The 11567-nt window shown below is 49.2% G+C and overlaps 1 protein-coding gene across 2 annotated transcripts; it reads right to left on the minus strand.

Annotated features, from left to right (window-relative positions):
* Positions 1-3512: 3512 nt before the first annotated feature.
* Positions 3513-10208, minus strand: VGLL2 (vestigial like family member 2). 2 transcript variants are annotated; one of them, XM_046006492.1, is made up of 4 exons: positions 10125-10208; positions 7578-7890; positions 4988-5515; positions 3513-3697 (listed from the first exon to the last, which is right to left on the minus strand). In XM_046006492.1, the coding sequence occupies exons 1-4, from the start codon at positions 10203-10205 to the stop codon at positions 3657-3659; spliced, it is 963 nt and encodes a 320-aa protein (XP_045862448.1). In that variant the 5' UTR covers positions 10206-10208; the 3' UTR covers positions 3513-3656. The 2 variants fall into 2 exon arrangements, with proteins under 2 accessions (XP_045862448.1, XP_045862449.1); XM_046006493.1 differs by lacking the exon at positions 4988-5515.
* Positions 10209-11567: the final 1359 nt, after the last annotated feature.

Here is an 11567-nt window from a genome sequence, read left to right on the forward strand (position 1 = left end):
AGAAGTTTCCCTTCAGGGGATCTAACTCTTAACCTCCACCACCTCTGCCTTCCTTCCCATCCAGGCTCAGATCAATCTTAAATCATTGCTAGGATTTGCCACACATTGAAATAGAACTTCAAAGGGGAAATGAGACAGGATGGCAACTCCTTTTAAACTAAAGGAGTTGAACAGATAGAGTTCCCTGATGTTGGGTGACTGAGTTCTCAGCCAGAGGGCAATCGGCAGAAGGATTACTTGGTGGCGGAGAGCTGTCTCTCCCCTTTTCATCACCTCTCCCTCAGCTGAGGCCAAGCACACAGGGAACACTGCATGAGGAGGCCACCAGTGCCCATGGAGATGAGTAGAGGAGAAGCTTTTCTTTCTCTCAGGCCCCCCAAACAGATAGAACACATGTGAAAATGTCATGTTGGGCTTTCCCTGTGTCATTCTTCATTGAAAGACCTTTTATCAAGGACCAGGGCCTTCTCTAATCTGCACCATTTCATGAGTATTACAAGGCAGACATGGGAATTCATATTTTGCATGAATTTGGGGGGCCTACAGCATGTCTGTTAGGATTTTTAATTCACCCAAGTTCTCTCTGATGTTTTTATGACACAGACAAAATCATTACAGTTCTAGGACATCTTGCGTTTCTACTCGGGGAATGTCTAACATGGAGAGAAATGCTGTCATCCGAGTGTCCCATGTGCCAGGTCTCTGGAGCCCGGCTCAGCAGCCTGGATGGTGTGGTTAGGACTGCCCCAAAGGCCAGTTCCAGTGAATGAGTCTCCTCACCTGCAACCTGATATTCAGGTCAGATGCAGCTCAGGGGAGAGGCTTCAGGAGTCAGAACCTTGTGGCTGGGCAAATGCTCCCTGTGGGTTCTGAGCAGAGATCCTGAGAGTGCTAACACAGTGGAGCACGGACAGAGTGTCTCCCAGTGGGGACTGTCTGGAGACAGTGTCCTGCAAAGAACACACCACGTGCTTTCTTCTTCAATGGCATACTCAGCGGCAAATTCTCCAAAGCGAGCTGGGACTTAATACATTTTATTTATGCTTGTATATACTAGTGATCTGTGCCAATGGAACATGGATTAAAAAAATCCACTGAGAAGTCCAGAGTTAATTTTAGTTATTGCTTCAGTGTCCAAACCTCAGGCTAACTCTTACACCACTCGGTCGGTTGGGTGTGAAGAGCTTCAGGGCAGTGAAGTCTGCTAAATACTGAAATGAATTAATAAGAGAAGCGGTAATAATTCCCTCCTGGAGAAGAATGGAAATGTGCATCTGACTGAATGGTCTATAGATAGTATCATTTGATGAAAAGGTGTGAAAATGTCCTATGATAGTTCCTTGGAGACTGGGGATTCCGTAAGTTCTATGGTATGTCAGCCTTTGCTTCCTGCCTCTTTCCCAGTCCTTCTTCATCTACTGTGGAAGAGAAAGTAAACCCAAAGTTGAGCCTCCCAAGATGAATCAGAAGAGGTCAAGCAGCCTGTGTGGTGGGTAACAGCGCAGTCTCTGCACGCGGGTGGCCTGGGTTGGCGTCCTGGCTCTGCCACTCACTGGCTGTGGACTAGGCAAATTATTTCTCCCCTGAGAGCCTCGGTTATCTCATGGCTAAGAAGGGGATTGTTATAATAAATACACATGGAATTGCTGTGAGACTTAAATGAGTTAACCTGCATACGAAGCCCTCAGACCAGTGCCCGAGGAACGATTAACATCAGTTATTACGAGTGCTGTCACATCTGATGCAGCATAATCATCGAGTACCTTCCATAGAAGCAAGACCAGTAACAGGTTCTCGTAATAGCCATAATCTACTACACACCTGCCTAGATGATAGAACGAGGGGATGGCTACCTCCACTGAGCCATACTCCGAGTAAGGTCCCTTACTGTCCCCAACTCTTAAGACTATTATCCAAGAAAAACTGTATTTGTTTCTCATGTTATAATGAAGGTCAAGATTTGAACTAATATTTTTATGCTTTAACAGTCTAGAAGGGCAATTTGAACATGACACAAAATATTTCTTTCCGGCATTTCAGTGAATGAACACAATTTTGGCATCAAGAGAAAGTTAAGAGAACAGACCACTAATTTCTTAAATATCAATCTCTCTCTCTCCTCTTTCTTTTTTCTTGCTTCATAGTAGGTTTGTTTTCTTAGCCTAGCTTATTAAACTGTAATATACCAAATACTTCAAAAATGCTTTTTAACTGACTACTGTCTTAAGAGTCTAGAATGGAAGAAGCAACAATAATTCTCTTCTGGAGAATAATAAATGTGACAGGTAAGCCCTGGACTTCTGTGGGCCACAATTTTCTTATTTGTGAAACAGAGGTGGGATACCTAACTTCTCATTCCCAGGGTTGATGTCAAGTGGAAAAGGGGTAACGGCTTTCACAGAATGGCAAACACTTTGGAAAAACAAGAAGCACTATATACATAAAGTAGTATTAGTTACTGACATCAGATTGTACTACTATAAATTATTTTATTCTACTCAAGAAAGACTAAGACATTTATTTTCTTTTCATGAAATAACACAGCGACCCTGTAGTAAAGAGACATCTTTACTGTTCATTTCTTCTTCCTCATCACCTTCAGCTTTGCCCACGCACAGATCCCTTCCCCTGTCCAAAACGAAAGTGACCAAACGGTAACCACAGAGACTGAGAGGAATATACGAGGTATTAGAGACTCTGTGGACATTTCTTCCCCTTATGTTGATTCTTGGTTCTTCTTCATGGAGACGGTTAGGGTTTCTTGCTGCTTCCGCCCCACCATCCAGAGGAGGATGAAAGGAGAGATGGAATTTGTGGGAGAGAAGGCAGAGAAGGGTTTCTTCTTTCATCGTAAAATGTTCCCCGTAAAAAATATGATATATATCTACACACACACACACACACACACGCACACACACACAAAATAGATCCAGTGCAATTGCAATTGTCGTGCCAAACACTGGGAAGTGCCACCTTGGTCGATGTATTTCTGGAGTTTTCAACAGTTGTCCTACAACAGCTGCATTTCAGTAAGACTTGGGCAGATGGCTCCAGATAAGCCACTTGCCACTCACATTTAGGCTGAGGCTTCCATGTTCACAGTCCAAAGGAAAAAAGTGTATCTTTGTGTCTGGAGTGGGTGTTGCAGAGAGGGAGTGGGCACGAAGGGAGCTGGAGGCCTTGAGGTGAGGAAGAAGGAATTGGCCTCTTTTACTTCTCTACCACAGTCTTCGATGCAAATACAAATACATTTTAAATGTGAGGATACAGACATCAGGAGAGCGATGGTCACACTACTTAATGACATAATTCACATCAGCATAGAAAATATTCACACCAGAAAGTCTCTTTTTTTCCTCCTCTTTTCAAGAAAACTTATGACAACATATCACCTAAGTGAGTTCACCACAGGTATTTCCAGTGATTTGCCCAAAGGTCATTAAACATGAGTCAGAGTCTTTGGATCTGCACTTTCCGCAGAAGGAATATAGTTAGACAAAGTTTCTGAAGATTCATGTTTTGGTTTTCCCAACACGTGGAGATGTCTGAAGTCTCTGCCTTCCCCCACATCCTCATCCATGAAGTGAGAGGCCCAGATGCTGAACCTCCATGGCTGGTCTGAAGGGAAAGGGAAGGGGAAACCCGGGGCCATCAGATCAGCTCAGGAGGGATGTGCCACAGAGAGAATAACGACGAGCTGCAAACCAAGATCAGAAGCCATTACAAACCCACTCGATTTCAGCTCTGAGCGTCAGCAATTGGCGCTAGGCAGAGACCTACAGGGAACAAGGTGGGCAGTCTAAAACCAGTGCAGATCCTTGCTTTTGTCCTGACGCTGAAAACCTGAAAACAGAGAGAAAACAAAAGAAAGAGAGAGAAAGAGGGAGAAGAGAAATAGAGAGGGACAGAGAAGGGGTTGGGGGCAGGAAGGCACAGGTATTTAAGGAAAGAGAAAGACAAACACCACTGTTTTATTGTGAATGTCACAGAATTCACTTAAAGGGCATGAATGAAAGTAAAAGCAAAGCCAACAGAAATGTCAAATCTTCACCTGAAGAAAGGGTGCATGGGCAAGACTATAAGCCAATGATTGTGTTTATAATATAACCATTTTTTGGTTATGCCCTAAAAATAAAAGAAGCAGAAGAATGTACTTTTCAAATTCAACTCCTTAAGCCAGAAACTCAATGTAGTCATTCTCTTTAATTTTTACATTTTAAGAGACCTATTTAACTTGGCAATTAGTTTGATATCAGAAGCACATTTGTCTTTCTTTAAAATTGTCACTAGGACACAATATCCCCCGCCCCATCCCCCAAGCTGTAAAAGACTTTGAACTACACTTTTAGCTTTAGGTACTCTAGATCAGCGCTGTCCAATAAAAACACAATGGGAGCCGCAGGCATAATTCTAAATTTTCTAGCAGCCACATTGGAAAAAAAGTAAAAAGAACCAGGTGAGAATTCATCTTAGTAATATATTTTATTTAACCCAATATGTTCAATACGCAATGTGTCGAAAGTATTCCAACATGCAGTCAACATAAATATTAGTGAGATGAATTGTACATTTTTCCTTGTACAGTTTTGAAATCCAGTGTGTAGTATGCGTGTACAGCACATCCCAATTCTTCCTAGCCACATTTGAAGTGCTCAACAGGTTCGTGTGGCTAGCGCTTACAGAATTGAACAGCGCAGAGCTAGAACTGTTTTAACTATTTGTTTGCTTGCTTGCTTATTTAAATTTGAAAAAAAAAATCCTCTATTATGTCTACTAGCCAGGTTAGGGCAGTGTCTTTGTTTCTCTTTCTGCCCACACCGATGACACTGGGTCATCTGCCTGCTGAAGCGCAACCCTGCCACGCAGAACTTTGGGCCGAAAGGTCACTGGGGTCTCCAAGGAGAACTAAGGGGGATCCGGGGCTCAGCCCAGGGTCGGACACAGGGCAGGAGGGGTCCGGGGAGACTAAGCTCCCTTTCCCGCTTACCTGAGTCCACGCTGAGTCCCAGACCCTGGGCCACGTCCCCCGCGGGGCTGGCGAAAGGTCCTCCGGCCGCGGCCCACGCGGCGCCGGTTGGCTCGCCCTTGGCGGAGAGCTCGCAGGGCGGGCTGCCGGGCGCCGGCGCCGGGGCAGGCGGGAGGCGGGCCGGGCGCCCGGAGGCTGCGGGCATCAGCAGCGGCCCGTAGCGCGGGTCGAAGTGCGGCGCGTAGACCTCGTGCACCGCAGCGGGCCGCGGGTAGGCGGCAGCCTGGGCGCCGAGAGCGCTGCCCAGCGCGTACGGGTGGTGCGGGTGCGGGTGCGCGTGGTGCGGATGCGCGTGGTGCCAGGGCTCGGCCGCGCCCTGGTGCAGATGACTGTGCAGCGCGGCCGGTGAGTAGGGGTCCGCAGCGGCGAAGGGCAGCTCCGAGTGCGCGGCGGCCAGCGGGCTGCCCAGCGGCGCGGGCACCGGTGCCTGGTACGCGCTGTTCCAGAAGGAGGCGGGGAAGCTGCGCTGGCTCATCGGGAAGGAGCCGTCTGCAGGCCGGCGAAGCGGAGGGGAGGAAAGGAAGAGAGGAGCGCGTCACCGCGGGGGAGATGGAAGCGCCAACCCCGCACCGCGGGAAAGCTGAACGCGCCGGGCCGGCAACCTGCGGGAAAGCCGTGGCGGGGAGAGGACCTGTAGCCCGGCCTCGGGGGTGGCGCCTTTTTGGGGGTGCTGCAGCCTGCGAATACGAGGTTGAGGCACAGCAAAATAGGGGAAACCCTTTGGGAAGGAGGACCGCTTCCTCGGAGTTTGCCGACGCGTCTCCAGTGTGGAAACCCCAGGACAGACTGGGAGAGGAAGAAAGGAGAGACACTCCCTTCAGTTCCAGTTTTGGGGCGCAGGGAGCGTCCTCCGACTCCAGGTTGCTCTGCCTCAGCGGCCTCGGGGTAGACGCGGCCTCCCTGTCCCAGCCCGCATCCTCTTCCCAAGTAAAGATACCTCTTCCCACTCTTGGTCAGCAGCCTAGCGATTTCACTACCCGCTCTCTCGTTTCAGCCTCCCCCGCTCCAGAAAATGTGCCCCTCCGATGCCTCTGATAGACTGGAAGTCCATCGACATATTTCAAAGTCTTGCTATTATTAGCCTCCTTTCTAGAAACCTTCTTCCAAATATTTTTTTTTCCAAGAACTCAAGCGAAAGAATAAACTGGACACATTAAAGGGGCAGTTGTATTATTTGCAGAGGGACACAAAGGGACGATCTTTAAAGTTTTAATTAGTAATATTTGTCCCTTGAAGTGTGGACGCCAGGAATAATCGTAATTCTTATGGCCAGTTATCACTGTTGACCCCTAGCGCCGGGAAGCATTTTAAGAGAACAACAGCATTTAGATCAAATTTATTGTGTTTAGTGGGAAGGGAGGGAAAGAGATATATAATGCCCAGGGACTTGATCCAGGACCTCCTCTAGGGAAGGCATCTCTCCCACATACTAGAGAATTAAAAATGTGTTGAAAATGCATTCTAAGTAGCAAACAGTCTTCCTATTAAAAATATTTAGGGAACTGGAGAATAAAAAGAATGTTCTGTATTCCAAACTAATGATTTGGGGTCTTGTTTAGGCACAAACTGTCAGACACTCTTAGAAAAAGGAAGGGTGAGGGTTGTCATCCCACCTCCCCGTGTAATATTTGTTTTCTTTTTACAAAATCCTCATTTCTCATCTTAGTACAACACATCAAAAATTAAGTTTAGTGAGAAAGTTTACCCTGAAATAGTTACCCCCACCCTTGCCCTGGGACTAAAAGGAGATTGAGATTTCAGAATAGAACAGATCTGAAATTTAGTTGACTTGACCAATAAATCATTGTCCCAGGCTAGATAAAGCAGTGCTTTGTGAGAAGGGTAGAACAAAAAAGAGGGGATATGTTTGGGGAAAACCCTTAGAGATGTTTTGACTGTACCTAAATTTTTATTTCTTTGGTACTTTACTTGCTTACTGAAAGACATTTTCTGCATCAAGTTTTCCTAAGCAGCTGAAGCCTGGCAAAACACATACATACATACGTTTTAAGAGACATTCAACAGCAGGTTTTGCTTCCAGTTGAATCTAGGACTTTTTCCTCTGAGCAAATTTTCAGGAACTGCTAAGCACCCTGGAGGTTGTTGTAGGTGAAGACCTTCCTTGTGGCTTGGGACAATGCTGGAAGTTTCACATTCCCACAGCACTTTTACATACATTTTTCTATTTGCTGGACAGCCATCTCCAGGTACAGTTAAGAGGGTGAGTATTATTCTAATTTTGGAGACCAGTAAATAGAGTGACCTCAAAAGGGTTAAAAGACTTGCCCAAGGTCATATTGCTAGGATATGCAGGGCCATCGGGAAAATGCAGGTCTCTCAATTCCAAGGCTAGTTGTTTTTGTAGGTCACTTCTTTGCTCTGCCTCTTCAAGGAGAGATTTTTTTCCCCTTCCTTCCTTTTACCTACCCTCTCCACAAGCCCCGTCCTCACCTCCTCTCTAACTCCTAGTATTGTTTTGGCTGCCTTTCCTAGGTGGGCCCCAGGCCTAGAGGGCTCTCTATCTGCCCTTAGAAGTGGGCCTTTCACTCACCCCGCCAGGGCCCGGAGCTCCTGGGTGCTTTGCTGCTTGTACAGCTTGGGGAATAGCTGCTAGGCTGGCTCAGGGCCCTACTGAAGTGCTCGTCCACCACAGAGCTGATGTCCCCCTGGAAATAGGTGAAGAGGACGCAGCGGGAGTTGATGTACTCGGCCTCGGGTGGGCGCTCTTTCTCTGGGCTGCCTTCTTCCTCTTTGATACTGGCTGGAGTTTGGCTGGAAAAGGAGGAGCTGCCACTGCCCGTGCTGTTGCTGGGGCTGGCGGTGCACTCTTGGGCTTCCTGCATTTTGGAGTAATAGGCTAGTTTCTGCTCCAAGAGAGAAAGAACAGAGAGGTCAATTTCAAAAGAGATGGCAAATTGGGTTCCCACTTCACTCCTTCAGATCCCTAAGGTATCCAGGGGGAAACTGTCATCCAGGCCCTAAGCCCTGTACTCCTTGAGCGGGCCAACTGCCCTTCTTGGTGTCTCCATCTCCCCAGACTTGCTGCCAGGCCACAGGGAAAGCTTTGTGAAGATGTTAGGGGAAAAGTCCCAGAAGATGCCAGGATAGGAGCGGAGTTTAACCACAGAGCCAGGCTCGGGGCAGATATATTTTTAAAATCAGGTTCCAGGGATAAAGGGCACCCAAGTCCAGTTAGGGCCTGACTGTCCCCTGCCTAAGATTCCAGGGCAGATGCACAGGATGCAGGATTTAAGCATTGTCCTGAGAGAGCAAGAAAATGCCCAAATCCACTCCATTGCAGCCAGGAATGTTAAGGAAGAACTGCTACAGAGGTCAGAGATAGTTCCATTTAGGAAAGAATCTAGTGGGGGTAAAAACGTGGTGTAACATTCTGATATGGATCATGTGAATAAACGCAAGCTGATATTTGTTTGGTTGCCCATAAACTGTCCACTTGAAAGTCTATCTCAGTCTTTAAAGAGCTCTTCTTTCGAATAAGAAAAAACCAGTGGACTATGAGCATTTCGACCCTCACCAGTTCTGGGCACATTGAGGAAACAAGTAATAACAAGGAACGAAGAAGATCTTGGTTGTAAGGATTGGTAAATTGTGGCTGTCTTGTAGTAATTTTAAAAACCAAATGTAGCTGCTGAAATATTTTCTTAGACATGAGCAATAGACTGAATGCCGGGTTAAGACATTTATGCAGGTAGAGATGGTCTTGAAGCAGGCTGATCATACACAAATGAGCAGAGAACTGAATGGAATAGGTTGGGTTGGTCCAGGGTCAGGGAGGAGAAAGGACCAAACAGAAAACCAACCCATCTCTCCTCCTTGCAATCGTGCCAGCCTGGGAAGGAGCCATCTCAGACCATGAAGCCAAAAGACTGGAGTTACTTAGTGGTAAGTATCGCCACTTCCACCACATTCCCCGCTTGGCTTATAATGAGGAACTCCGGTGATTCCCTAAATTAACATTATGAGACTAAACAAAGTCCTAGATGGAAAGTTTAAAAGGGGGAGGGGGCTAAAAAGAAAAAGCAAAAAGCAAAACCTACACCTGCCATCATTAATGCATCAGGAAATTTTCGAATGGACATTCTGAATTTGCAGTCAAAATTGGCAAAAACTTGGACGGGTGGGGGGAGGGTGGGATGTATTTCAGCCTCTCTTGAACAGGAGGAGTCCAGGCCCTCATTTTGGAACCTGCTTCCGACTCCTAAGCCTCCCTGGGTGTGTGATCTTATTCTCTTACTGGACTACGGTCTTCAGTTTCGACAATATCGGCTTTGAGGCGAAAAGGAAAACTGGTCTACCAGACTCAGCCCGGAGAAGAGAGGAATTGGAATAATTAATCGAAACTTCAAGAGTTTGCCAAAACGGGGTAAGTGGTCTTCTTACAGGTGGGTTTGTGGATGACAGGAGAGCCTGATGCAGCCACTGAGGCTCCAGAAAGGCGAAATACTATCTCCGACGCTCGCATCCGCCAGGTCAATTGCACCCCAATAATAATCCCCAGAACTTTGCAGAGCAAAGATTATAAAACCCACGCTTTCACGCAGTTCTCTTTGTAACGAATTCTCTGTTTCCGGAATTAGTTGGCCTGATCCCTTGAGAACTGAAACGGGAAAAATGTTACTCCTTAGATAAACTTGGAAGGATGAGAACGCAGGCCTTTGTATTTTAGACAGAAAGGCAGAGACCGGTCTTTGTTTTGTTCTCGCCATTCTCACCTTTGAGATCAAAGTTTGGATTTCCCTGCGCGAGCTTTGCTCTCATCTCCCCTCGCCCGCACAGAAGAATCTGTGGAGTCCGACAGATCGCTCGCGCGATCCTCGTGTGATCGTTCCCCGGAAGCACCGGGCACGCATTAGCAGGGTTTAGCTGTCTTCGCGAGAGAGCAAGTGGACAAGCTAGGGGTTAGCTCAACCTATCGTGTGGCAGCGCCGGCAATCCCCGCATCCCCGGGGCTCCCACCGCTGGTAGGACGCCCCGGACCAGTGCGGAGGTGCCCTGGACCCCGGGGTGCAGGCGGTGCTTCAGGAAGCAGGGGCGCGCCACCCGTCTCCAAGGTCCCGGCCACGGGAGAGACACTTACCTGGTGGTAGGGGGTGTAGGCGGCTGCAAAGTAAGGCTGGGGAGGACCATAGACTTGGTACATAACATCCAGACAGCTCATGGCTCCCCGCTGCGAAGACTGCTAAGTGTTTTTTCATCAACTCTGGGTCGGTGGAGCGCAGCGATGCTGCATGGGCGGCCCTTGGACCCGAGCTCCCGAGTCATCGGCGACGGAGCGGTGGCCAGCGCGCTCAGCGGCTCGGGATCCCGCTCGCAGGCTCCCCTCCCACCCCGGCAATTTCAACCCAGACCGCGCTCCGGGACGGAAGCGCCAGGGCTCCAGCTAGTGGGCATTTAAACCCCACGCTGGACTGGCGTGCTGACGCCACTCCGGGCCGCGGAGGGGGCGGGGACCGGGGGGCCAATGGGGAGCCAGGGACTGGGCCCGAGGGGCTACCGGCGTGTTTCCCCCCGCTGCCCCGCGGCGAGCTGGTAGCCAAGGGTGCGGTGAACTGCTCAACTCCGAGCCTGAGCCCTGAGGCTTCGCACCAAGAGAAGCAGGATTCCCAGGCTAAAGCTGGACAGGGAAGCAAACCGAGACAGAGACTGAAGAGGCAGAGAGGGAGGAAGGAGTGCAGGAGGGGGAAAGTGGGGGTTCTCGCACTTGGGGAGAGAAAGAAGTTTGGTGAGTGGTGGCAAAGGTCCTGTGGGAGAGCCTCGGCCTCAGACTGGAGGGTTGAGAGTGTGTGAGTCCGGGGGTGGCCAGGTGGGGCAGATTAAATGCTCTCGGCTTCTGGTGAGGGTCGGGAGGAACAGCGCGCTCCCCAGGAATCCTCTAGGGTATCCGTGTCACCTCAGACAGGAAGTCGAGGGAGTCGGGAGACTCCTGCTGGGCGCGGAGGCGCTTCCTCTGCGGGGGAAAAGGCAAGGGCTGAAGCCGGTAATGACCGCCCTGATGCGCCTCCTCGGACCCAGTCCGCCCGCCGCCAGCTCCCACACCTCAATTCCGCTCTGTGGGGTCGATCCCTCCTGCCTCTTTAGCGTTCGACCCCGACGCTTTCTCTTGGAAGTCCTCCACCCAAACTCGCTCGGTCGGCGCTGTTCGCTCCTTGCCTCCGGCGGCTTCCGGTGAGAGTTGCTTTCGAGGAGTCCGGGATGTCCTACCCAACCCCTTGCAGCCCGGGGTCTCCACGGCCTGAAGTCCTTTTAAGTTATGGCAACTTTCTGGGACGAGGGCTAATTGACTGAAAGAGGAGTCATTAGGGAATGCAGGAAGTCAGAGAGGACTTTTGCTGCCTCTTCAACCAGTAAAACGGGAGCTGCGATTTTGTTTTATTTTAGACGGCTGAAAGGTTGCGTTTCAATTGTGAAACGTACATCGCTGTTCTCTTTCCTGCCGAGAGCTCTCCTGGCTCGAAAGGGCTTCCTGCGACGCTCTTCATCCCTCCCGAAGCACTGCCCACTCCTAACACAGCTCCTGGGG

This window comes from Meles meles, chromosome 5, assembly GCF_922984935.1.
Source record: "Meles meles chromosome 5, mMelMel3.1 paternal haplotype, whole genome shotgun sequence".
NCBI classification, from domain to species: Eukaryota; Metazoa; Chordata; class Mammalia; order Carnivora; family Mustelidae; genus Meles; species Meles meles.

Coding starts and splice junctions, on each gene's coding strand:
- VGLL2 (XM_046006492.1), bottom strand. CDS start 10,205: ATGAGCTGTCTGGATGTTATGTACCAAGTCTATGGTCCTCCCCAGCCT. Junction 5,516..7,577: donor GAGCTCCGGGCCCTGGCGGG/GTGAGTGAAAGG, acceptor GCCGGCCTGCAG/ACGGCTCCTTCCCGATGAGC. Junction 3,698..4,987: donor GGGACTCAGCGTGGACTCAG/GTAAGCGGGAAA, acceptor CTTGGTTTGCAG/CTCGTCGTTATTCTCTCTGT.